Source organism: Candoia aspera, chromosome 1, assembly GCF_035149785.1.
Source record: "Candoia aspera isolate rCanAsp1 chromosome 1, rCanAsp1.hap2, whole genome shotgun sequence".
Lineage (NCBI taxonomy): Eukaryota > Metazoa > Chordata > Lepidosauria > Squamata > Boidae > Candoia > Candoia aspera.
The window spans coordinates 15,867,426-15,894,992 of record NC_086153.1 but is presented as its reverse complement, the minus strand read 5'-3'; the positions used below and the strand labels follow the sequence as shown (position 1 = coordinate 15,894,992).

General features: G+C 39.9%; 1 protein-coding gene across 1 annotated transcript in view; it reads left to right on the top strand.

The window, feature by feature from the left end:
• The window catches only part of CAMKK1 (calcium/calmodulin dependent protein kinase kinase 1), a 64,110-nt gene that overhangs the window by 10,384 nt on the left and 26,159 nt on the right, over positions 1 to 27,567 (top strand). Inside the window, exons 3-10 of the mRNA XM_063298143.1 lie at positions 4,391 to 4,444; positions 7,180 to 7,231; positions 9,561 to 9,694; positions 12,434 to 12,470; positions 14,076 to 14,097; positions 15,317 to 15,405; positions 26,726 to 26,925; positions 27,402 to 27,455. Coding sequence (XP_063154213.1) covers positions 4,391 to 4,444; positions 7,180 to 7,231; positions 9,561 to 9,694; positions 12,434 to 12,470; positions 14,076 to 14,097; positions 15,317 to 15,405; positions 26,726 to 26,925; positions 27,402 to 27,455 — 642 coding nt within the window. The remainder of the gene's footprint in view (positions 1 to 4,390; positions 4,445 to 7,179; positions 7,232 to 9,560; positions 9,695 to 12,433; positions 12,471 to 14,075; positions 14,098 to 15,316; positions 15,406 to 26,725; positions 26,926 to 27,401; positions 27,456 to 27,567) is intronic.

Below are 27,567 nucleotides of genomic sequence, written 5' to 3'. Positions count from 1 at the left end.
AAACCAAGATTATGGCAACCAGCTTGATTGATAACTGGCAAATAGAGGGAGAAAATGTAGAAGCAGTGAAAGACTTTGTATTCCTAGGTGCGAAGATTACTGCAGATGCTGACTGCAGTGAGGAAATCAGAAGACGCTTAATCCTTGGGAGAAGAGCAATGACAAATCTCGATAAAATAGTTAAGAGCAGAGACATCACACTGACAACAAAGGTCCGCATAGTTAAAGCAATGGTGTTCCCTGTAGTAACATATGGCTGCGAGAGCTGGACCATAAGGAAGGCTGAGAGAAGGAAGATCGATGCTTTGGAACTGTGGTGTTGGAGGAAAATTCTGAGAGTGCCTTGGACTGCAAGAAGATCAAACCAGTCCATCCTCCAGGAAATCAAGCCAGACTGCTCACTTGAGGGAATGATATTAAAGGCCAAACTGAAATACTTTGGCCACATAATGAGAAGACAGGACACCCTGGAAAAGATGCTGATGCTAGGGAGAGTGGAGGGCAAAAGGAAGAGGGGCCGACCAAGGGCAAGGTGGATGGACGATATTCTAGAGGTGATGGACTCGTCCCTGGGGGAGCTGGGGGTGTTGACGACCGACAGGAAGCTCTGGCATGGGCTGGTCCATGAAGTCACGAAGAGTCGGAAGCAACTAAAGGAATAAACAACAACAATCTTTTATCAGTCATAATGTACTATAATGGAGTACTAGTCTTCACCTAATGCAGGGTAGACTTCTTGCAGGCCAGACTGACTCAAGAGTTCTTTTGTAGTTATGAGAACCCTTCCAAGTGCACCATACACAGCAAACTGATATTTATGGACTGAAAAGCTAATTCAAATGTGCATTTTAATTATTTGCCTTCTACTCTACTTTTCTTAGAAATTTGCATCCAACACTTTGCACCCTCCAAGTATTATACTCTCCAATACCTTATTGTTGTATTTATCCAGATAGTGTTGATATCCAAAGCAATGACTTCAACAGATACTTATATTTCATTCAGTCTTTTGCTATGATGTTCTGTTTGGGACCAACTCTCCATCTTGAAGGAGGTTTTCTCAGTGGGCCTGTAATTGTAGAGCCAATAGTCTTCAGTACTTGACACTCAAAGGGAGGCAGACTGTAATAGCATATCTATATAAATATTAGTGCTAATAATACTGACTGTTAATATCAAAAACATATTGCTGATGGTATTATTATTAATCAGTTTCAGAACTACTTACCTGCACTTTAGGTTTGTATTAGTTAAGGTAAAGTTTCCAGGTTGAATTTGATTCTTTGCAAATTTACCGACACATCCAAAGAGCTTAGCTGCAGAACATCAGTGGTTTGTTGTTATCTTTTCCATTTTTTAAAAACTTTCAACTCTAGTTTATAGCCCTGGTAATCCCTGGAAGTCTTCCATCCAAGGCCAGGCCAACCCCACTTAGCTTCAGGGCTAATTCCCCATTAGGAGGCAAGTATTTTTATATATATTTCTCCCCCTCAAAAATGCAAATACAGTAGATTCTCAGTTAACCGGCACTCATGGGGATCGGTAGATTCCGGATAAATATAGTTTCTGGTTGCTTGAGAGTTACTATTAAACACTAATACCCACTAGATGGCAGCAGAGAGATACAGATTTTTTTTTGCTGGTTGCTTGAGAGTGGCGGTTGCTTGAGTTCCGGTTAACTGAGAGTCTACTGTAATAATTTTAGATAGACAAATGCTGTATTTATCACCTCCATTTCTCATGAGGAAAGCTCAGGTAAGGACATAATAATTATTGGTTGGCATTATCATTATAATTATACCTGAAATTGCAATTATTACTGTTACGTTTTCCTTTTCATCTGTGAGCACTTTACTTGGCTGTCTGCCTGAGTTTTCAAACATGATATAAAGACTTTTAATAACCTTTCATGCAGCCAATTGTTGGAACTTCAAAAGGCCAACCTTGGCCATCGGGCGTGGTTATTTCCATTCAGATGCAGTGTAGTTAACTGTTTTCTCCTATCAGAAATCTCCCAGAGCTAAAAGGCATTTTAGAGTGAATAGGTGAGTAGTTTCTGTATGGAGATTTGCACTGAAAGCAGGGTAACAGATGACAGCCTAAATGAGGATATTTTCTCTAGGGGGAGATATATCTCTTTTGCCAGAGAAGAATGTTTGCAGGTCCTTGTGCAATCCTCTGTTTGCCCAAGGACCTGTGCCTGTCTTTTTGTAGGTTTTGAGAGCTGCATCCCAAAGGTGGCATGATCAGAACCCAAGGCAGACTTCATGGCATGGGGGCAGGGGGGCAGAGTTTTTAAAGAGGTGAAACGGGTACCTTAAGCCTTTAAGGCAGTGGTTCCCAAACTGTGCACCTCAGTGCCTCAGGGCACTGTAGAGAATTCACAGGGACACCACAGGATATTTTACTACTTAATAAATGGAATATTAACAAGGAGAATATTCTGCAGCACCCTTGTGAGTTCTCTGTGGCACCCCATGGTGCCATGGTACATCGTTTGGGAACTCCTTTAAGAGCTTCCGTTTCGTCCCTTAACATCTCCCACATTTTCATTTGTTTTAAAAGTTGGCGCTGCTGACTCCTGGAGGCTGCAAAAAATGAGCATGAATGTGCCTGCAAATGCCTTCCTTGGCACCCATTAGAGTCCCTGTCTATAACTGACTTTTGTTAAAAATATGTATCTTTTTAGGAAAACGAATGGGAAGCTGGCATGTTGAACAAAAGCTAGCCTCTTGTTTGCTAGAATACCATTGGCTCCATTGATTGATTGATTATGTGCCCTCAAGTTGGTGTTGACTTTTAGCAACCACATAGATAGACTTTCTCTTACCTGTTTGTATGTTTTTGTTGTTGTTGTTGTTTTGGTAAAATATAGGAGTGGCTTACCATTACCTTCTCCTGTCCAATATGAAATGTTGCCTTTGCCTTTGTCTCTCAAGCGATCATCTGCCTCCAACATCTTTCTATATTGCTGCTGCCCAATGTAGGTGCCTGCTTGCTTTAGCTGGGCAGCTGGGAGGACCTTCATGCCTTGGTTGACCCTGCTGGGAGGTTATACCCTTGGCATACACTCCTGGTGTTCTTCACTCATCCTCCAAGGAACACACACACACACACCCTGCTACAATGAGGCAGCATAGCAGGGCTTGAGAAGGACATTGACATAGACCTTCTTCTTAAAAAATAAAAATAGTGACTGTAACCAGTTTTGACTGGAAGTTTGCTCTCCCTCTTGCCCAGAAAGGAAGATAAAAGTAAGCTAGAGTAATACAGTGCATTCTAAGGAGGCTAGAACAGAGTTTATATGATGCTAGATTTATAGTTTGCTGTTATCTAGACCAGTGTTTCTCAACATTGGTGACTTCAAGATGTGTGGACTTCAACTCCCAGCAAAGCTGGCTGGGGAATTCTGGGAGTTGAAGTCCATACATCTTGAAGTTGCCAAGTTTGAGAAACACTGCTCTAGGCTCTTTCCTGTTCCGTGAATTCCACTTTTAATTGCAAACTGGTTAAGGAAGACAAGTAGATAGAGAAGTCTGGGATCTGCTGGTATTTGGGCTGCCTGCTGACAAGCCTGAGTTGCCCTTCCACAGAATGAGAATAATAAACAGTAGGCATCAGGAATGGAAGGATCCAACCATCAGAGAGAGAAATTATCTTCTTTAATAGCACTACATTCTAGAACAGAGCTGCCAACAACTTCTAAGCAGTTTTTGGCAGCCTAATAAGCTGGCAGAGATCAAAAACAGACCCCCAACCTTGACCAGCTGGCTGACAGCATCCCAACACTGCTCTATTTCAGGCAGTTCCTTATCCAAGCAGAAAGCAACATCCATCTGAAGTGTGTCCCACCAGACTGTTTTTACAGTGATTAGAAGCTGCAGTTAAATTTGGGGAGGTGTGGGGGGCAGTTCAAGGGATGATCAGTGGTGCAGAGATGAATGCATTGCAGGAGAATGGCTTTTCTAGGTTTTGGATGGGAAATGCTTATGATTTTTCTCATCATTAAAAAAAACTGTTTATTTTTTAAGACTTACATGTATTTTTAGACTTAACCCTCAAGTTTTCATGTACTGTACTTTATAGTAGCAAGAAATTGAATCCCCTCATTTCAGATCACCATCAGAGAAGGCTTATGGGGGCTGCAAAAAATTCAAAATCTGCTTGCCCACCCTGCTCCAAAATCTATCAACAAAGCAAGGAGTGGGGGAATGAAAAAATACCAAGTGGAGGCAGTCAGGAAAAATAAGGGGAGAAACAGTGGGGAGTGGGTTTTACAAGCACAGTCTCCTGCCTTGGGACAGAGTTTTAGGCTGACTGTTTCCCTGGAACAGGTCAATGAAACAAGACAGTCAACCAACAGTGATTTTGATTGCGTGTTTATTTCTAGGGTTCTTACGGAGTTGTGAAGCTGGCCTACAATGAAAATGATGATCAATATTATGTAAGTTGCAAGTGCCTCCCCTGTTCCATTGCTTTGTGCGTGTGACTGAGATGGGACAATGGTGGGACATTTTCTTTGACAGCTTTGAATTCCTACACACTTGGAGGTAACCAGAGTTGGGAAGGTTGCCAAAGTCTTGTTTTAACTGCTTAAAATGTTCCCCATATCTCTTTCATTTTGAGCTGACATAGCAATAATTTCCCACACAAAATGGATTTCCAGATCTGTTGAGCCACTGAACAATATTTGAAAAAAAAAGGAATGATAATTACTTGATAGAAAGAAGGGCAGAAGGCATAATTATATGTTTTTTTTCTTATTTTTCATCCTTTTTTCTTTCTTATTTTCCATCTTTGTCTTTGTTTTGGGTTTTCTTTCTTTCTTTTTATCCCTTTCATCCCTTGAAGTCATTGTTCAACTGAAGTCCCTGCAGTTTTCTTGGCAAGGCTTTTTGGAAGTGGTTTGCCATTCTTCTTCCTAGGGCTGAGAGAGAGGGACTGGCCCAAGGTCACCCAGCTGGCTTTGTGCCTAAGGCAGCACTAGAACTCATGGTCTCCCAGTTTCTAGCCTGAAGCCTTAACCACTACACCAAACTGGTTCTCCTTTGTATATTTTTATTATGTTGAAACATTCTAAATACAGTTGTAATCGAAATTATTCAACCCCCATTGCAAATCAGGTTGATTGTCAAAATGTACAGACTTTCATGCCATCTGTAAGGAAGCTGGAGCTTGGGCATCATTGGACCTTCCAACAGGACAATGATCCCAAGCATACCTCAAATTCCACTAAGGCTTGGATGCAGAAGAAGTCCTGGAAGATTCTACAGTAGCCATCACAGTCACCTGACTTGAACCCCATGGAAAATCTCTGGTGGGATTTGAAGAAGGCAGTTGCAGCACACAAACCCAAGAATATTACTGAACTGAAGGCCATTGCTCATGAGGAATGGGCTATGATTCCTCAGGAATGCTGCCAGAAGTCTGGCTATGCATCTCGTTTGCAGCAGGTCATAACAGCAAAGGGTACTCTACTAAGTACTGAAGATGCTTGCCATGAAGGGGTTGAATAATTTTGAGACTGGAGAAGTCATTATAAGTTGCATTTTCAGTTGACTTTGGGGACACCACCTGAAGCATTCATTGTGTTGAGCTGTTTCAAGTGCTTTTGTTTGATTTGTTCATTGCACATAGCTGAAAGTCTGTACATTTTGACGATCAACCTGATTTGCATTGGGTGTTGCATAATTTCAATTACAACTGTATAAAAAAGGACATGTGGAAAATATAATTGAATTTTATGGTTGCATACAGTATTACATAATTATCTAATAGCTGGTGAGTTCCCCCATCTTTCCTGACTGACAAGGCACTTTTTGAAACTGACACAAATTCCATGTTCTTTTTATTGCCACTTTGCAGTAATCCTGTAATAACTATATACGTATCATTGACTAGAGCTGTCAAGGGGTGAAAAGACATTGCATGCAAATGAATTGTGCCACCAATTACCTGGAACCATTATGATTTTGACAACTAGGAATAGTTACGGTTTCTGTCTCCCCTGGTTTTTCTGTACCCCTTATTGTACACTTTTACATCTACTGATATAAATAGAAGCAGAAGCTTTTGGGACTTGTACTAGTGTCCTCTCAAGTAGCCAAGAAATAATTACATTCTTCTAAAACAGTGTTTTCAACGTTGGCAACTTTAAAATGTGTGGACTTCAACTCCCAGAATTCCCCAGACAGCATGCTGGGGAAGATCTGTAAAGTCCACACAACTTAAAGTTGCCAAGGTTGAGAAACATTGTTCTAAAATATGGTTAGGTAAAAGCTTCGGGATGGGGGATGAAGAGGAAATAATCCTTCCATGTGTGGTCACCTGATGGTGATTCTTACTTGATTGGGGTAAATGGGTGACTATTTATTGACAAGTTTTTCCTTGCTTCTTTTGCATTGTGGAGAAGGACCTTCAGTCCAGGATACAGACGCCAAAGGCCCCTTGCTTAATGTTCCCTGATTGTGATGACCCAACTCTATGGTACCACCTATACTGTAATTCCAAATTCTGCTATATTTTCTCAGTCTGGGTACCCAAAACTGAGGAGATACACTACAGTAGCCTGTTCCACTGTTCTTATATTTTTGTCAGATCCTTTAATTTCTTCTGATTACTATTCTCAAAACCATCTTCAGCACCAGCTCCAGTCTGTTAATGACAAGATTCCATAATCATGACATTACAGACAGCAGCCTGGCTTTGTGTCCCATCTATGTTGCAACCTACATTTCAACTCAACTGATTGAATGATTATGTACTGTAACTTAATTATGATTATCACAACTGTGATAATCATTTGGAATGACATAAATATCACCTCACTAACATAAATGGGCCTTTAAATGGCTCTAAGTCAGAAGTGCTAAGCCTTGATTCACTAACTATAATATGGAAATAATATACATTATGAGGCAAGATGTTATTTTCCTACCTGCTTCCTTAAGCACCTTAGTTCCAATAATAAAAAACTGACTCCCAACTGTAATGATAACATGCTGTTATTTTAGATATCCTGGCAGGGAGTAGGGGTTCCTACAGACATTGGATGACCAACTTCTATGAGCTGTCTACATTTGTTTGTCTTGTATTAAAATGAGCACCAAGCAAATTTCTCCTCCTACAGGAACTCCCACAGCTTTTATAACATTATTATATTTTCTCTTTTGCCTGCAGGCCATGAAGGTCCTCTCAAAGAAGAAGCTGTTGAAGCAGTATGGATTTCCACGTAGGTATCTGTGCCTTGTTAAAGCATAAAGACAGAGGAAACTCTTCCATCTAAATCAGATGATTTGTCTTTCTAGCTCAGTGTTGTCCATTCTGACTAGCCCAAGGTCACACAGTTGGCTTTGTGCCTAATTCACAGTCTCTAGTTTATTTCTAATTGGTGTCTTAACCATTACACCAAACTGGCTCTCAATAAGGAAATAAGGTGGGGGTGGGGGTGGGGAGAAAGAGATGAGATGAGATGAGATGAGATGAGATAGATAGATAAACTTTGTCCTGCTACATGCAAAGAATTTATGAGGTATGAATTTTTTTGGTGGTTTGCTTTTATTCAACCCACACTCAGTAAATGAGAATGCTCTGTGGGAGTGAGTGAGTGAGTAAGTGAGAGAGAGAGAGAGAGGGAATTATAGCATCGTATCTCTTTGTTCTTATGTAAAAGTGAAAATTTGCATTTCCTCATCTGCATTCACTATGCCAAGAATGTAAACCTGAGTCCTCAGAACTGGGTGTGTCCCCCAAATCCTTGGGTCTGCTCCCCCACCCAATCTCCAAAAGGTGCTACCAAACTATTATTTTGTCCTCAAATAAGAAGAGGAAACTCATTCAGTACGTGACTGAATCATATCACCTACATTTCTCTGGAAACATATCAATTATTTCTTTTTCCAATTTCTGGCATGTAACCACTGCACACCACTCATTAAAAGTTGTGCACCCCTGGTATTTGCCGGCTTAACCTGGCAAGCTATGTGGCACTTAAGGCTGAAAAAAATGCCCACCCAGGCAATTTGGGATTGGATTAATTAAGTTTAATTGTAAGGCAGAACTCAGAAGTTAACAGGCACTGCAGTTTTGCATTTCACATTTCCTTGTTAAATTTATACCCTGTATTTTAACTGAAAGGTGGAACTCAAGCTGGATAACAGGAAAAAACGAATAGAAGAGAAACAAAACAGTAAAAAAAATTGATTACAAAAAATAAAACTTCTTAAAAAGCACATTGGTAAAACAGTTCATAACTAACACAAACATATTAGTAAGCTTCAGGCTCATGTTTCCATTGTTCTCTTCTTTTGTATGCCACAGGAGATGACATCTGCTTTTAAATTAACCAAAAAACCCCTTTGATATCCAAATTATCAGGCTAGTTTGAAAGGATGGCTTGACAGTGTAGGACCATTTCATATTTTCTTCCTGCAAATGTAATTTATTCAAATGCTGAGGAGAGATTGCTGTTTTTAGTGGATTATAAATGCATTACTCATCTTTTTTTCCATGACTACAATGGGTTACATGGTCAGAGCTGATTTGCAGGGATATCTACAATACAACATTTCATTGTTTACAAGCCAGGAAGCTTTAGCCAATCCCAGCTATATGACAGTGGCATCCTGTATTGATTTTTTTTTAATGTGCTTCATGTTAGTTGTCACTGAAGATATCAAAGAAACTTGTCAATACACAGTACATGACAGTACATGGAGTTGTTTGTATAGAAGGTTGTGTTTCCAGAAGTACACTTAAAATGGGGGTGGGCAATATGTGGCCCTTCAAATGTTGTTGGCTACAGGTCCCATTGTTTTTCATAGATGACCATGTTGATGTAAAGTGGGAATTCAGCAGCATTTGGAGAGTCACAATATCACTTGTATTCTTTATTTCACATCACATGCATAACCTGGTTTTGTATTAACCTTTTTTCTGGGTGCACATAATTATTTGAATCATAAAGTCACCATATGAGCCGGGCTTACACAACATGCTGAAGCAATAAAATAAGCCAAGATTAAGACTAAGTTGTCTTGTAGATATGCAGCCCTGAAATTGTAAGTGTGGTTGTGCAAACACAGCCAGTGGGTGGGGTCATAATTAAATTGTACTTGGTGTAGCCTGTTGAAATCAAGGGGCCTTCTGCAAGCTATGACTGTTTCTTGATTTTGGAGGGTTTACTCCAAAAGTGATTAAACCAGAAACTAGTCCACTGGTTACAGTTTTTAAAAAAAGTAGAAAGGGTTGAAGTGAAGCGGAGCTGCTATTTTTGGCTTTGCTTCTTGGATTTATTGCTGTCAGGTTGATTCTGTCTTCTGTTCACAGAGAAAGAACATTAGTATGAATGATTAAGTAGCTCAGCACAGTCTCTTAGTTTGCTGCAACAAGATCTGTAATCTCTGATGCAAAAATCCAGATCATCAGAGAAGTAACTGCATCTGAATTAAGTTAGGTATACTTGGTTCTCACAGGTTCTAACCCTGAAAGTCAGGGGAAAATTCAGCCTCAAAGCCACATGAGAGCCAGTTCTCACCATATCTCTCATTTCTTTGCCAAAGGTCGGCCTCCACCTCGAGGATCAAAAGCCAACGCAAGTGGACAGATAAAGCCCATGGCCCCTCTAGATCGGATATATCAGGAAATAGCCATCTTGAAGAAGTTGGACCATATCAACATTGTCAAGCTGATTGAGGTTTGTTTGCTTGTGTTCTGTGCATGAGGTAGGTTGGGATTTTCCAAATCTCCCTTTAATTGAATTTCTTCCTGGATTTGAAAATTCTGGATTTTCTGTTTTGTTTCAAAGTGAGCCTGATAGATGAAGACTTCTTCATTTTTCCACTGTTGATTTTTATTTTCAATTTTGTGTGGAAGACTATGAGTGAACAGTTTGCCCAGATTTCAGCGGCTTCTGACCTCCTCCTAGTTCCCATTCAGTCATAACAACTTGAGTAAAGTCTAGGAAAAAAAAAATAAGGATCATGAACAAAGCTGAGTTGCTACTGGCAGTGGTTGTTGGAGAAAATATAGAGAATAAAATAGAGATAAAAATATAAAATAAAATAGAGATAAAAATATAAAAATAGAGAGCCAGTTTGGTCTACTGGTTAAGGCACCAGGCTAGAAACTAGGAGACTAGGAGTTCTAGTCCCGCCTTGGGCCTGAAAGCCGGCTGGGTGACCTTGGGTCAGTCACTCTCTCTCATCCCAACTCACCTCACAGGGTTGATGTGGGGAAAATAGGAGGAGGAAGTAGTATTTGGTATATTTGCCACCTTGAGTTATTTATAAAAATAATAAAGGTGAGATAAAAAAATCTAAAAAGTATCCTTTTTAAAGGGTTTTTCTGTTTCCCTTTTTTATATAGTCACCACTTGCTGAGCTGCAGATTCTTCTGGCTTGTGTTCTAGAGGCAAAAGGGGAGAGGGTTGTTCTTGGAATTTTAGTGTTATGCCATTTCTGGCTGTTACACTATTTCAGACCCTGGCAATGTTATACAGGTAGTCCTCACTTACCAACTGCATCATTCAGTGACTGTTTGAAGTTACAACAGCGCTGAAAAAATAACTTCACAACCAATGCCCACATTTATGACCGTTGCAGCATCCCTCAGTCACATGATTACCATTATATGCATTGTCATGTGCCTGACCTGTTGTTTTTCTTTTTTCCTCCTGCTTGCAAACTGGACAGATTGGAGAGGAAGGGATTACGAGAGAATAAGCAGGCACACAATGGGGAATACATTGGGCTGTTTGTGTAGCACACTCATGGCTCCCAGCCCCAACTGCACTTGGGGCTGCTGGCACCACTGCGTTGCTTTCGATGTGTATTCCCCATTATGTGCCTGTTTATTCTCTTGTCCCTTCTTCTGCAATGAATGTTAATACAAACATTAATTCCCTTCTTGCTAATTATCCCAGCGCTGGGGTGAGCATTCCAAAGAGCAGGGGAATGGGGAAAAGAAAGTACAGTCGCAGTCACATGATTTCCCACTTAGCAACCGCTTCACTTAATGAAAGAGCTGCCGGTCCCAATTGTGATTGCTAAATGAGGACTACCTCTATGCCAAATAGTTTTCTTAAAGTTTTGAGTGCCACTGTGTCCATATCTTTAGGAAATAAATAACAGAAAGGCAGCAGAAGGGGTTAACCAGGGACTAGAGGGCAGGGCCGTGTGCCCACATTAGCCTGATGCACCCAATAAGTGCCTCTTTCAGCACTCCCATTACTGGTCACCTGATTTTGTCTCCAAAATAATGGGTGGTAAAACATAACACATTTTACACATTTTGAGGCTGCCACTGGATGGTTTCAGAACAAGGAGGAAAACACTATTTTAACACCTGTATAGCTAGTGATGACTTAAACCCATCTCATTCATGAACTGGGGACAAGATGAAGTGTCATGAGGACAAGGGGAAAATTGTTGATATCAAGAAATGTTTGTATCACCGTTAAGTACTTCTGTTGTTTTTCCTGTTGCTGCTTTGACAATGCTCAAAGGGACACGTGTTCTTCAATGAAGAACTCCCCTCTGAAAGAAGAAAGGAATTATAAAACAAATCAGGAATTGCAAAACAAATAATTTCAGTCACTTTTTTTAGTAAGATGTTATCCATGCATACATTTATATCAGCAACAAAGAACTGGCAGGAGCATGTTTGCAGAACTGCTGAGGGAGTTGAAAGCAGTTTATAACTGCATATATTTGAGTTCCAGTACAGTGTATTAAATTTTGCAAGTTTCCTGTAGAATCATGGAAAAGAGACTTTGGAGGACCTCAGATCCACCCCTTGCTTGGTATAGGGCCTCTAGTGCAAGAAGGAACTGCAAAACCCTTGACTTTGCTGTCTAGCCACTGTCTTTCAAGGCAGTTGTTTCTAGGAAAACAGCTGTTATCATTGGGTGGGTGCCCCTAAAGTTTGGTGAAATTTGTTTGCCTTGTAATTTCCACAAATTCATTTTAGTTTTACCCTCTGGAGCAAAAAAGAAAATATCTGATCCATTGTTTGCATAACAGGATTTGTTGATTTCTAGATTCCCCCTGAGTCAGCACCTTTTCATGCATCCTTTGGTGACAAATTGGATTTTTTTTCCAGCGAAGTTCTGTCCATGGAATTTTATTTTATTTTATTGTACCTGGTTCCTTCCCAATGTGTTGGACTACAGTTCCCATTACCTCAACCAGATAGTCTAGATCATCCTTCCCCTATCTGGTACAACCTGGATGTATATGGAGCATAATTTCCAGAATTCCTAGCCAGCATGGCTAATTCTGAGTGTAGCAGTGTCAAGACAGCTTTAGGATGGGGAGAGCTGGGCTAGATGCTGCATTAACACTGCTGCCATTTAGGGCATCATAACTCTGCCTGTAGTGTGAGATAAAACTGAATGATGATTCAGAAGTTGGAGTAAATATGTTCTTCTTTTCAGGTACTGGATGATCCTGCAGAGGACAATCTATACATGGGTGAGTAATGTATAAGACTATAAGAAAGGCTCTGCTGGAGCAGACCAGCACACTGTGTAGTTCTTACAGAAGCCAGTCAAAACGCTGTGGGAAGAGGACATGAGAGTAATTCTGCTTATGTTTCCTAGCACCTTCTACTGATTCAGGACCATATTCCTATTTATCCTGAAGCAGGGGAATCTTTTTGGCTGGGCTGGGATCACATCCAAGAATGTGATAATGTGTCAGCCCCAGTAGACAGATCAGACCGGGAAATCTACTCTGCAGGAAGGCTAAAACTACTTTTACTGAGATTGGCTATAACAGAACTTTGCAAGTCTGATTGTGCTGGACCTCCTCCTCCTTCTTATACCTCAGTGAATTAGGGAGATGTCTGTCTGACACACTGAATATTATCTCGTTTTGGACTTAAAAAATGTTTGGGCCCCTTTTGCCTAGGTAACAGTTCCTTAATATCTCCATCAAAGTCATCTTCCTTACCCTCTACATGATGCCGCTATCTAGGGGGGGCTGATTCTTTTCTGCCCATTTTGCAGCATTGTTTTTCTTAGATACACATGATCTTTCCCTCTTCCCCTTCCCTCATAAACTCAATTCAGCTCAGCAAACCTGGCTTGGTTTTGGTTTTTTTTAAGAGTTCTCTAATACATCACAAAGAGATACCTCTGGTTTAGTAAGGTGGCTGATCAATATTTCCTCTGCAGAATTCTCTAGAGTAGGGTCAGGAAATATTGCTGTCACTTTTAGTGGCTTCAGAATGGTGCTATGTGGCCATTCAATATCTTTCTAAAGCCATAGATGAGGTCAGGGCATCCTGTCACCCACACTCTAGGGTGAGGATGGCTACCCTCAATCCCTGGTCCTCATACAGCCCTCTGTTCCTAGTTTGTGGCCCCCACAGCACTCTGAGATCACACCACTGAAATTCTGTGGAAAAAATATGCCATTTTTCACTGCACAATTTTCTTTTTTTTTTTTTACTAAAATTAGACTGGAAATAGATGTAAGACAAAATGTACCTATTTCCATTGGTAGCTCTCAAAACTGCCGCTAAGGCAAAAGAACAAAAAACCCTTAAACCCAAACCCAAAATGTTTTGCACCCACACCGCTCAGATGATGTAACTCTATCACCAGACACAGTCGCCAGTGGCCTTCAGAAGCTAAAATTTGTAAAGGGGTTGTTCCAGGCATCTAGATTCTCTCTTTGCCCTGGGAATGCTGGGAAATCAAAGTGATGGTTGCCTCATTTTCTACAAAGGGTGTTGCTACCAGGACTTTGAAAATAGATGATTATAGAAGTGAAAACAGAAAGCCTTCAGTTTGGAGCCATAAGTCCTTTTATGAAGAACTTTTGGTTAAATCTTATTTTGAAGGTCTTTTTGCTTTAGTATACATTTAGTGCTGTAAATGCTAGTATCATTGTTGGTTTTTCCTGCAAAAACATTCTTCTAGCCAATTTTAAACTTAACAGACCTTTTCTGTAGCATCTTAGAAAGATGCTTTGTTTTAGAGATTAGATAGAAATTAATTCAGGGAGGTTTGCTTCTCTGAAAGTGCATTGGTTGAGAGCTGCCTTTTTCTTTTCTTCTTTCATCCCCTTCAGTGTTCGACCTTCTCCGAAAGGGGTAAGTAGTCTATAATAGACAAAAGATTGTGTGAATGCCACATTATGGGGATTGAAGCCTAGCATTTTTGTAAGACACTTTTGTTATTTGGGAAGACTGGCACATGACATGATTGTGAGAGAGTATAACAAATGATTAGAAATTGGAATTGGAATCACCTTTTAGAAGATCTTACCTTTATAAAAACTGAACAAAAGCAAGCTTCTGTGCATTATGAGTGCCAAGATAGGATGGAAAGTTAATGGATAATCCCTGTTGGAATTTCTCATCCATCACCCGCCCCTTGGAGACTTACTCAGCACTCATGTCCTACCCAGTGTTACTCTTTTCATGATACCAACTCATCTTTGACATGTACACATTGGGTTATGTAGTGCTGGCATCATGAACAGGGTGTCAGGATTCACTGCTTGATTGTTGAATAGGCCTGAAGTTCTGCTCAGCATCATCACGTCCAGGATGAACTGTATCAGCAGCATTAAAGTCATTGCTTCATTAAACAGGGCTTTGAAAAGATGGGCATGGGTGCCATCTTGGCTTTTGTGACACCTCTCCTAGACTCTGCTTCTACCTACATCTCCCAGATCCTTGGAAATCCAGAGAATCCAATACTTGAAGGGCTGTCACAGGGAAGACAGTATGGATGTATTCTCTGTAGTGCCTAAGAGTAGGACAAGGATCCATGGGGGAAGGTTTACAGGGACAGATCCAACTCAAAATAAGGAGTAATTTCCTGACTGAGAGAGATATTAAGCAATGGGACAGACTGCTTCTTGGAGTCATGGGTTCCATCACTGGAGGTTTTCAAACAAACATACATTTGGGCAGCTGTTTGTCTGAGATGGTTGAGGATTGATGCCTGGGGCAGGGGGTAGACTAGACCTCCAAGACCCCTTCCATCCCGATGATTCTATGAATCCCTCTCCCCATTCTTTTGGAATATAAACTGGGAGGATGCAGCCTGTATTGCTATAGTTTGATTGGCAGTTCCACCACCTAATCATCCCATAAACTATATCATTCTACAATTTGGCATTTATAAAAGCAATAAATAACAATCAACACCAAAAATAAGAATAACCCCCAATGAAACATTGCAAAGTGACCTGTTGAACAAGCCTCACAAGCTTACATCATCAGAATAATTAAAAATACAGAAGAGAGTGGCTGTTAAAATCTGGCAAAGCACTCAACTTACTCTTTGTGCCCTATTTTTTAGGCCTGTCATGGAGGTGCCGTGTGACACCCCTTTTTCCGAAGAACAAGCTTGGCTCTATTTCAGAGACATTGTCTTGGGCATTGAGTACTGTGAGTATAAAGCAACGGAGGTGTTGTTGTTGATGGATTTTTTTTTCTTTGATGTACCTCTTGCCTTTCAACTCAAATGATACTCCAGTGAATGAGCCGTAATTCATTCATGTGTTTCAGCACATTTCTGTTGAGATAAAACAAGGGCCAGTAAAAGTTGGTGAAGGTTAAAGAGCTCCCAAAATATTTTTGGAGCAAGCTCAGATCAAGTCAGATTTTGGGAGGGGAAGTACTTTTTGCTGTGACTAGCCACCAGTCTACATAACCCTTATTTTATTTTTTTTATTAAAACGCATATCTCATTTTCTGACCAGAGGTTGATTTATAATAATTTAAGTCAAGGTTCAGCAGCCTTTACTGCTGGAGTGGGCACTAGAGTATAATGTAATTGTGTACAATGTCCCTCGTGCTGAAAAGTAAAAATAAAATGATGAGGCTCTACAGTGAGTTTAATTCCATCCAATCATTCTGGGATTTTATTTATTTACCTAATCAATCTATAAGTCACTTATAGATGCTACAGTAACCTCAGGCAATTTATAGTTATGTAAGGAATACAATTTAAAATAACCACAAAGAAGAGTACCAGTGATAAAAGAATGATGAATCCACACCAGGGAAACAGCACAACAATATTTATTTATTAACTTATTTGATTGATTTATGTAGCTGCCCACCTCACATATGTGGCTCTTGGCAGCTGACAATAAAAATATTAAAACCCATACGATATAAAAAATGAAAACACTGAGCATCAAACAACCATTAACTGTAGTTTTTAACTGTTTTTCAATTGGTTTTAATGGTTGAATTTTGTGATTGTTAGTTTGTGCTTTAATTGTGTATGCCACCCAGAGTCACATGCAAGTGAGATGGGCAGCCGTATAAACAAGGCCAACAGATGCACTCTGTCCCACATCTGGGGCCCCAGGCTCAGGCACAGTCTTTGCACGTTGGTTGATCATAATCAAATCAATATTGAGGCTGAATATTCCCCCTCAATGAGAGTGACCTCCAGTCGCCATCTATTAATTCTCCCAATATATATTTAGGCTTCTCCACTGCAAACATTTCTACATGCTGACACAGCTGCTATTGTCCAATTTGTGGCCCCAGCCCTAAAAATGACACCGAATGTGTCAGTGTGTCTAGAAACCTTGCATTCTTTAAAAACCAAACCAAGCAGCAATAACACTGTGAGGCTGAAACGGTTCCAGCTGGTGTGACAAGAATGGGAAATCAATGTTTTATCATCCCTTGCTTCTTTCTTGCTACAAACTGTAGGCTATTGATTGCATCCTGGAAAAACCACAGCAGTTAATGTGGGGGCAGTTGCCACAATCCTCCCTAGGGAGCCCTTTCTATCCCTGACTGGGACAAATAGGTTTAGAAAGAAAGGAAACAGGTAACTGTGGCTTAAACCACAGGTAACCAAAAGCAGTTGTTGATCCCCAGTCTGTATCTCCTGGAATCACAAACCAATCCCATTGCAGTTTTCAGGAATCTCCCTCTCACAATGCACCAAATTTAGTGCTAATGGAAAAGGTCTTGTTTACATTAGTTTTAGTTTAAAGATTTAATTAAGTAGCTTCTGAACCTGTTTATTTAACACGGGGACATTCATTTTATAATTATTTGTTATTGCCATAGTACTACAAATATTTATATCTCACCTGACATGCAGCGTATCCAGGCATTGCACAGTTTAAAAGAAAAATATGGTACCCAGAATAAAAAATACAGTAACACAGATAGCAATAAATGCAATGAACATATAAGTACAATGGTTTTTTTATTCAGCTATTTTATATTTATGTTGCATTTTATTTTGTATCATAAATATAAATAAAAACACATGATAAAACACCTCCAGGAATGTAGCCCAGGCTATAAATGGTTCAGCCACACCATCGTGTTTACTGCATACTGAATAAAACATTTTCAACATATGCCTCAATCACAGTGAAATCAGAACAAGCTTATTTTCTGAAGAGGATATTCCCAAGATGGAATGCCACATGAAAAGGAGTCCACTGTGGGCCTGGTGCATTTTTCCAGTAGGCCTGGTACACGTTTTCTGTAGAAATTTGTCAAGCTAACACTAGGTTTGAAGTCTAGCCCTGGCCACATGCTCCCTCTGCATAGTTGACAAGCCCCATCATCCTTGCAATTCTAGTTTTCTTAACAATATCAGGGAAGAATAGTAACATTTACTTACTTACTTATCTGATTTATATAGTTGCCCATCTTGCAATTATGACTTTGGGTGGTGAACATATGAGTAAAAACCAATAAAACAAAAATAATGAATAACAATAAATGACACAATAGTGGCATCCTTGGTGCTCTCTGAGCTTGGTTGTTTGCTTGCAGTTGTTTCATTACCCAACTAGATAACATCATCAGTGGCACAATAAAACAATAATAACACAGTGGTACCCAAGGGCAATCAATTCAACCACATAATTTGAGATAGTCCAGACCAGAAACACCAACCATGAGTACTAACACTACCTTTATTGTAAGGTTACAGTAACAGAATCTTGCTACTGAAAGTACCCTTCCCCTCCTTTACTTTTACTCTCCCCAAAACTAAGGAGGGTCCTTCCTGAGATGTTTTCTCCATCCCCACCCCTCCTTCAGACTCAGATTTCATTTATCAGACCATTGTCTAGGTTGCAGCTCTTCCTCCTGTCTCCCACGGTCATTCCCACTCACCATTACATAACCACAGTCATGTCAAAGAAAACCACAGTGACAGCCTCACCCAACCTACAGGCCCCATGCCTGTAGGAACATCCAGCTCTTCAAACTAATAATAAACCAGAAAAAAAATCCGAATAACCTAAAGCAAGCAAATTATATACATATAAAATACAAAATATAGAATGGCAACCAAGCACAGTAATAAAAAGAATCAAAAAGAGACTCTGCTGGACTGGGCCCAAAGGCCTGGGAGAAAATGCCAGGTCTTAACAGCTTTTCTAAAGGTGAGTTGGGCCTGTCGTATATCTGGGAGAGATAATTCCAGAACACAGGGGCAACCACCAAAAGGCACGCTTCCTAGGTCCCATAAGGCTTGTTGTTCACAGTTTAAAGAGTGAATGTGTGCTTTCCTCTCAAAAGGTTTCAGGTTCAGTGTCCAAAGTTGGGCTGAGAAAGATTTTCTTCAAGCTGGGCCTGTGCCAGGCAGTCTACAACTCTCATCATCCCTTGCCAGCACTGAATTTGGCCACGCTTACTGGTGATTAGGCAGGTTGCAATCCAGCACAACTGGAGGGCCACCAGATCAGAGGAGGCCTGGGTAGGCAGCACTGAACTAGATAGACCAATAGTCTGAATTGGTATTATAGTTTCCTCAATTCATGGCTTTTTCTCTTCATACATCTACAGGCCTAGCACGAACTGGCCTTGGTGTCTTTCTGCAAAGAAAACCTCTTTCAGATTCCATCCCTCCAACCCACCACTGTTACTTTCCCCTGCAGATTTCTTTTGATAGGTGCTAAATCATTCCTCTGGTCTGTGAGAGGAAGGTGATAGTAAAGTGAAGCAGCAGCACCTTGAGATTGCTCTTTGTCCTTGAACTGCAGCAGACTTCTCCACTAGTCTAATATAATGCTGTTAGCAGCAGCCTCAGCAGACAGTGCAATGTGCTAGTATAATTGAAACACATTTTCGTCTCTACCCCCATGGCAGGGAGTTTGTTATGAGGCAAAGACATGTTAACAAAAGAAGCCATGCTGTGGAGTGCCTATCTCTCTCTCTCTCTCTCTCTCTCTATCTATCTATCTCTATCTATCTATCTATCTATCTATCTATCTATCTATCTATCTATCTATCTATCTATCTATCTATCTACCTCTCCCTACCTCTACCTCTACCTCTACCTCTACCTATCTCTATCTATCTATCTCTATCGTATCTATCTATCTACCTCTGTCTACCTCTGTCTACCTCTACCTTTACCTCTCTCTCTCTCTCTCTCTCTCTACCTCTACCTCTATCTATCTCTATCTCTATCTCTATCTCTATCTATCTATCTGTCTACCTCTACCTCTACCTCTACCTCTACCTCCATCTGTCTGTCTGTCTGTGTCTATCTATCTGTGTCATGCCAATAATCCAGGGATATAGATTTCTATCAGTTCAAGGCTCACAAACTTGGTATGATCAGCAACTGCTCTCCAGAGTGGGCAGGACCCAGATCCATTTGGGGAGAAGGTTTCAGAAGTTGCAACATATGAAATGAATTTTTTTTGGTGGGGGCTGCATAAACCATGGTGGTTGTGGTTGGTCACATGAGGTCCTCTGGTTGCTTTTTTGCACCCTACAGTAACTTATGCTTGTTTTAAACACATGCAAGTGCCCCCTGGAAGCCACCAAGCCCAGTACCCCCCCTCCCATGTCAACACTCCAAATATTGGAAAGTGGAAAAGAAGACATGGCAAGAGTGGGACATTCCCATGGCTTCTTTGGGAAACTGGGAGTCCAGAGAATGGATCCCTTGCCTTCTGACCTTCAGTCCTGCTGCTAATCTAATAACTGAGAGCAGTGGATGTATTACTGGCAGGATGTGGGTGAAAAGATTTAAGGTCACTTTGGAGGCATTCAAAATGCACCTGGCCAAACCAGTGTGAAGGCTTATTTGGGATATTTTGAACCAACATTTTATCTCCTTCACATTATGTTCTACTACAACCCTCTGATAAGAGGACAGAACTTTAAGCAGTGTTTCATTCCTGGACTTTTACAGGAAACTTTGATAATTGGGCGGACTATATTTCATGTGGACATTTTATATATGTTTATGTTTTGTAACAGTGTTTACCCTTGAGTAATTTCTCTACGGCATTTAGTAAATTGTTTTATGTTTACACTGCAGTACACTGCGCTACAGTAAGGAGTATACTGTACCTGGCTGTTAGGACAGTACCTGATTCTTTTTTTGTCTTTGCTGTTTATGCCCACTCTGGAGTGGGCATAGATTGATTTCTTCCCGTTGGTTTCAGTGAGAGAATTTGGGTTAAGAAAAGAAAGGTGCCCAGAGGAGACAACTCCTGCTCTTACTTCATTTCTGTCTTACTTTAAGAATCCAGCAGGGCTTTGGATATGGCACAGACTCCTATATAACCCTTTTCTGTAATGAACAGTAGGAATGCTCTGCTCTGGGGATCACAGAGGCTCAAAGATATACCAGTTTGGCGGCATTTTTTATTTCTGTTTCAACATCTGTGTGGATGGGAAATGGAGGATGAAGATTTTGTGTTATAGCTATTCTTAAATAATTAAAAATCTCGTCTGTCTTTCGCAGATCACCCAGTGACCTTTCAGTAGATGTTCACCTACCTTTTATTTTGCCCCTGTTAGCAAATCTAATTTCATATCTTTGCTCAAATAGAAAGAAACGTAGTTGTAAGACTTCACACCAAGCACAGCAATATATCTTGACATCAAAGATGGGTAGTTTTAAGTACTCCAGCCGGCTGGCTGTCATGACAGAGCTTGCAGATGTCTTCTCTCAAGGAAGAAGGAATACACAGCTTGACATCCAGACACTCATTCTGATGCAGTTCTCCTTATTCCCAAGAAAATAAAGAATGAGATTGGTGATGGTGGGGATTCTGAGGGTCATCTGTCCAAGCCCACATATTTGGTTCCTATTTTTGTTGATTATGAATTTTATCTAAAAGGGAAGGAATCTCATTTCTGGCCCCATGAGTCTCACAAGGTAAGCCAGATGCTGGTGTGGACAGAATTTTCTGGGTGCAGAATGGAGGTAGGAGTAGGGTCATAGATTTAAGCATAATTCTGGCTTGCATAATAAAACATCTGCCTGGTTGTTTTGTGAGACAGGGATCTAAGAGATCTAAGAGTAAAAATGAGAATAGAATTGTGCCCATCTCACATTGGTATTGTGTGAATCTATGAGATGTCTCTAAGTGTTCCAAATTCTTGTGGTCAGTTCAGACCTCCACAGGGTGTTCAGCTCTTTCGAAGTGACACTAATGGTGAATAGCTTTTTTGATTATGTAAAACTTTTTGTTTCAAACATAGAATTCCTTTTGGCTAGAAGGAAACCTGAAAAGGAATGTGCAGGGGAAGATGGACTAAGAAGGTAATGCCTATTTGAATAGAAGAAAGGCTTTCTGAGTGCCAAAATCCCATTTAAAGATAACTCTGTTCTTGGTAAGATGAGTCAGCAGTGTGATTAGAAGAGCAAAATTAGGAATAAATTTATGATAGAACTAGACAAAGCCCTAACAGTGCCAGGAGAATGGAGTACCAAAACAGAATAGATTCTAATTTAGCTGGATCTATCTACATTTCTTTCATGGGAACACAGTAGACCAAACAGTCCAATATAGGCAGATCAAAGGCACATTTCTCTAGCTTAGAGTAGATGCTGTAGTCATAAAGGCATTGAAAAACTGCTTGAAATTGTTCAGTGTAGAGAGCAGGATCCTCAGAGTAAATGAGGAAATATTCCAATTACACAGTCAAAAAATCCAGAACATGAAAAATATCATTCATAATTTCATGACATTTGAGAGTACATTAAGCAGTCCGTAGGGCATTATTATATATTCAAACTTTGCAAAGCGAGAATCAAATGCAGCTAAATATTCATGCTTCTTTTTCATGTAAATAAAATTGCAAGGTCTGAGAATCACCTTGGTAAAAAGGGTGCAGTCCTTCTAAGTGTTCAGAAACAAAGGGAAGAGAGTACTGGTCCCTAATGGTTATAAAGTAACTAAGATCCAGTAATCATAAAAAGGTAGGAGGACTTGGTGGGGAGGAGGCAGAGTTAGTAAGCACTGTCTGTTCTTATTGATCAATTATTTTAGGCAGGTTAACTTGCACAATAATTTGACATTGGGTAGAAGCATTTTGTGGAAATCTGAGCTCTAGGGATGGGATTGATAGTACAGTTGCAGAATTGAGTACTTGGAAGACAGTCTATACTTCCCCCTTTTCAAATACATCAGCATAATTTGCATGTTGAGTGGGCAAGGTAGAATGGAATTCCTGTTGTGGGGTGGTGGGAACTGATAGCCAACTGTCAAAAATGATCTAGTAAATCCTGCATTTGATGACTGCTAAGGTTGCTTCCAACTCTGATCTTACAAGCTGCCGACACTTCATCAGATTTTGAGAACTTAATAAATAAATAGGGGATGGGGAACCTTCTTCATCAGGCAAATCTGCAGTCCTGGCTATATCATGCCAGTTAATTGGAAATCATAAAAGCCTGGAGGTTTTAAGCATCCCTAAATGAATTTTTTCATTAAGATGGTAAATGCCTTTGATGATTAGATAAAGTGATGTATTTTGACATGCTAGCATCTTTCTCATTTTACAGTAGTACTCTCCATCGTGCTGTTTGTTTATATTAAAACAACCTCCATTTGGCAATTGATCCATAATGTACTTTCTCTGTCTCTCTCTTCTACACAAACATCCATCCCATAATCCATAAAACTCCTAGTCACTGCAGTCCAGCTGCTGCAGCAATGTTTCAGTTATTAAAGATGCAGATCACATTCAGATTCTGAAGTTTTTGCTGCAAGGAGGAAGAATTTCAGCTCCTTTGTATCTGTTGTGCCAAAAGCCTCAGAGTCATGGTCTTCTAAAGCAAATGCTATCTTAATTTCCATCCTGTACAAAATGAAACTTGCCAAAAAAGGAGATAATTAGCAATTCATGAAACTGAACAGCATTTGAAGAGAAATAGATTAATCAAATGGCTCCCCTCAATGCTGTTTCACTGGTTCGTTTAACTGATTTTTGGGCATACTCACTTGAAATCATGTTCTATCAAACTTGGTGGTAATTAGACATATATGAAATTGCACTGATTTATGGCACAGAACCACTTGGAGACTGCTTTCTGATAAAGCACCTTTAAATTTTTGCAAGATAATGTTATTTTGCCATTTCTTCATTCTTGGTTGAATTCCAGAAACATGTGTTGAGCCATTGTGGAAATAGGATGGACCTTTGATCTGAGCAAACCTCCTATTTCCTTAAGCTTTTATCAGAATTTCAGTCAATATATCAATGATAATATAATTCAGTAAGCTGAGTAGCAATGATTCAATAAATAAAACATTTCATTGCAGCGAACAACAATAATTTAACTACTCACAGTTGTCATAAGAGTGATTGAAAATAGAATAAAACAAATCAACCTCCTCAGTTATTTTCCTTAACTGAAAAATAAAGGGCTTAGTATTTGAAATAAATTACAGAAAATGATATGGAAACAGTATAATAAAATCTTGCTTGTATGGACCCTATTTAGTAGATACAATCAACAAAATTTCAGTCTGAATTTCTGCTCCCTGCTCCCCAAATAACAGACAAGCCTGCTGAATCTGAAGTAATCTGGACAAGGCTGTTAAATTTAGTTTGATTTTACAACATATGTGACAATGCTTATATACCACCTAGTGCCTATGATGCCAGATGGTCTACAAATGATGTACTTTCAGATTTAATGGATGTTCCAGAATAATAGACAGCCTTCCAAAAATTAGTTCATTAAATTGAGGTTACTGTATTCTCTAATAGATCTGAATCTGAAAATCCCAGAGACACAGGATCAGGACTGTTGTTATAACTGAAAGTGGAACTTGATTTAAATAAAATCAAGGGGTCAACAATAAATGCTATCATTGGCATTTCAAAAATCCACCAAAGTTTCAAAGAGATTTCTGTGACTGGAGATGTTATTTATAAAGAACATCTCCAGTCACAGAAATCTCTTCCTACCTCTGGACCTCTATCTGGACCACAGACAGATCCTGCTGTCTCTGCTGTAGATTGTGAATTGTCAGGGATGACATGGAGGCAGCAGTCCAGTGAAATAACTTGCCCTTGTTTGCCAGGGCCTAGTGCTGGCATGTTCAGGGATCTTTTATGCTGGTCTTTCTCAGCCATTGTCTTCCAATACCACTGGTCTTTACAAAGAACATTTTTAGATTTTTATAATGACAAAAAGTTACTGTTCCTAGAGTGGAACATTTTTCTTCTAGTCTACACCAATCTGGTATAGTTCTGAAGATGGCCTGGTGGTCTTCCAGAATTTAATATGCCAAACTGGAAGTGGCTTGTGATGTTCTGGATGAAATGGGAGGCTTTGCACATTCCTAATTTTAAATAAATAAATTTTGCTGCCTCTCTTACCTGTGACAATCCCATCTTTTTCTTCATTGCTTTCATGAAATGGAGTCTACTCCCTTGGGAGCCTTTCATTCTGTCTGCCTTTACAAGAACAAGTAGGGCTTATCTCTTCAACTAGGTGTTTGAATGTCAATTATTTGTGCACCAGTTACGCCCTTTCCTGGACCGAGAGGCCCTCCGAACAGTCACTCATGCCCTGGTCATCTCCCATATAGATTACTGTAACGCGCTCTACATGAGGCTACCCTTGAAAAATATCCAGAAGCTGCAGCTGGTCCAAAATGCGGCCGTGCAGACAATCTTGGGTGCTCCAAGATTTGTACACGTAACACCTTTGTTGCGTGAGCTCCACTAGGTCCCAGTTTGCTTCCAGGTCCAATTCAAGGTGTTGGTTATCACTTTTAAAGTCCTACATGGCATGGGACCAGGATATCTGAGGGACCATCTCATCCCTATTACATCAACCCGCCCCATCCTGTCATGCAGGGAGGGCATGTTACAGGCCCCATTTATAAAAGAATTCCATCTAGCGGGGTCTCGGAAGTGTGCCTTCTCTGTTGTAGCTCCCGCCCTTTGGAACATCCTTCCCCCAGAGGTGAGACAAGCCCCCTTGCTCCTGGACTTCCACAAAAGATTAAAGACCTGGCAGGCTTGGAATGGGAGGGCAAATAATTACACCTGGGGATGGCTAGCGCCGTGAAGTGATCCAGAGGGACCTACCACACTGATTAAGAGATCTGATTAAGATCTCTTCGCCATGTAGATTTTATTTTTTGTTTATTGTTTATTCGTTTAGTCGCTTCCGACTCTTCGTGACTTCATGGACCAGCCCACGCCAGAGCTTCCTGTCGGTCGTCAACACCCCCAGCTCCCCCAGGGACGAGTCCGTCACCTCTAGAATATCATCCATCCACCTTGCCCTTGGTCGGCCCCTCTTCCTTTTGCCCTCCACTCTCCCTAGCATCAGCATCTTCTCCAGGGTGTCCTGTCTTCTCATTAAGATTTTATTATATTTATATTTTTATTGTATTTTGTAATTGTATATTTCAATCTTGTTTTATTGTAAGCCACCCAGAATCCCCCCGTTGGGGAGAGATGGGCGGTGAATAAATTTATTAAATAAATAAATAAATAAATAAAATTATTTTGATATTTGCGAAGTTTAAGTTGGTTTTAATTATCTTGTTTCTATCTTATTAAAAATCTCTTTGCATTTTTGTAATTGCCTTGAATGTTCTACCAAAGGAAAGGTAGGATATAAATTGGATAAATAATTAATCTTTAACATATTCCCTTTTACAGATTGCCCCAGACAATGTCTTGTTTTTAAAACAGTTGTCTTAGAATGGCCAGACTGGAGACAATTTTGAGAGAATTCTGTTGATTCTCAAAATAATTTGCCAAGGAAACAAGTGGCTGATTTTGCAGTCATGATGTCTGACACCGAATCTAATACTAATTTAATTGTGGGAAGCCTCCTCCTTAAAACTAACTGAAAGACAGACTACATTGCCATGAACTACCTTGCCTATTGATGACCAGATGGCAGTGCCCGACCAACCTTGGTTGATTTCAAGAAAGGCTAAAGGCCCTCCTTTGGGGGGAGATGGGCAGTGATTATATATATATATATATATATATATATATATATATATATATATATATATATAAACAGGGCGAGAAACCATGATTTTATTTTTATATATATATATATATATAAAAACAGGGTGAGAAACCATCAAGAACTCCCAGGACTGTAGGCTAATTTGAGACGTTAATTTAAAAAAAATGCTTGTATTTTACCAAGAAAACTGCATGAATGGTGCATGTAATTACCAGAAGTCACACTTGAATTGAAGGGGTCTTACTGATGGAGTGATCTGGAGGTATAAAAATATGTATGCTAATTTGTGGCATCGGAGCTGATTTAATAGAGATATTGTCCTACAACAGTTTTGACATTTCTTACAGCCAATGTGGCTACATTTGTTTCTAGGAAATTTGGAAATCCAAGATTAGGAGAGATAATCAGCAAAGGAGACTTTGGAAAGTGACCTTCCTCTTTGGAATTCTTACAAAATAATAGGTACTCCTTCAGCCGCCTTTGAATAGCATGTTCTCTTTGTTGCCTTTCCAGTGCATTATCAGAAGATCATTCACCGAGACATCAAACCATCGAACTTGCTCTTGGGGGATGATGGACACGTCAAAATTGCTGATTTTGGAGTGAGCAATCAGTTTGAAGGCAATGATGCCCAGCTCTCCAGCACTGCTGGGACACCAGCCTTCATGGCCCCTGAAGCTATTTCAGATTCTGGAAAGAGTTTCAGTGGAAAGGTAGCATCCTTGATTTTTTTTGTATGTCTTTCACATTGCATTCAATTGGAGGGGAATAACAATATATTCTTCACCCTACTATTCACCCTACTGTTCTATATAAGACCTCATTACTCTTGATTTTCATGGGAAAGTTGTGAACATTTCAGAAGCTGTATGAACATGCCCATCTTCTACATTCAGAATCAGATCTCAGAATCATTACCTTTATTTCTGATGTTCAGCTATGAGTACCAATACTTACCAGCCAAAACTGATATTGTCCACATATAAAACAGTATTACCACCATGACTTGAGGAAACTCCAAGGTTAGCAGAAGTACAAAAAAACTTTAGAAAAAACATGCCCAAGAGAGGGAAAATCCCCAAAGTAGCACATCAGGTTCAAGAAAAATAATAAAAAATGAGAAATAATGTTTAAAAGCAGGATGAAAATGAAGGAACTTAATTAATGAAATGTTCTTGCTTTTTTTCAGGCTCTGGATGTCTGGGCCATGGGCATTACTCTCTTTTGTTTTGTATATGGGAAGGTAAGTCTAAATGGGGGCTACTTTTTTTGTAGGGGGAGTTAGTGAGGTAAATCAAACAGACATGAGAGTTTTAGTAGTATATAGATTGTTGGAGGAGAGATGGATCTGCTTT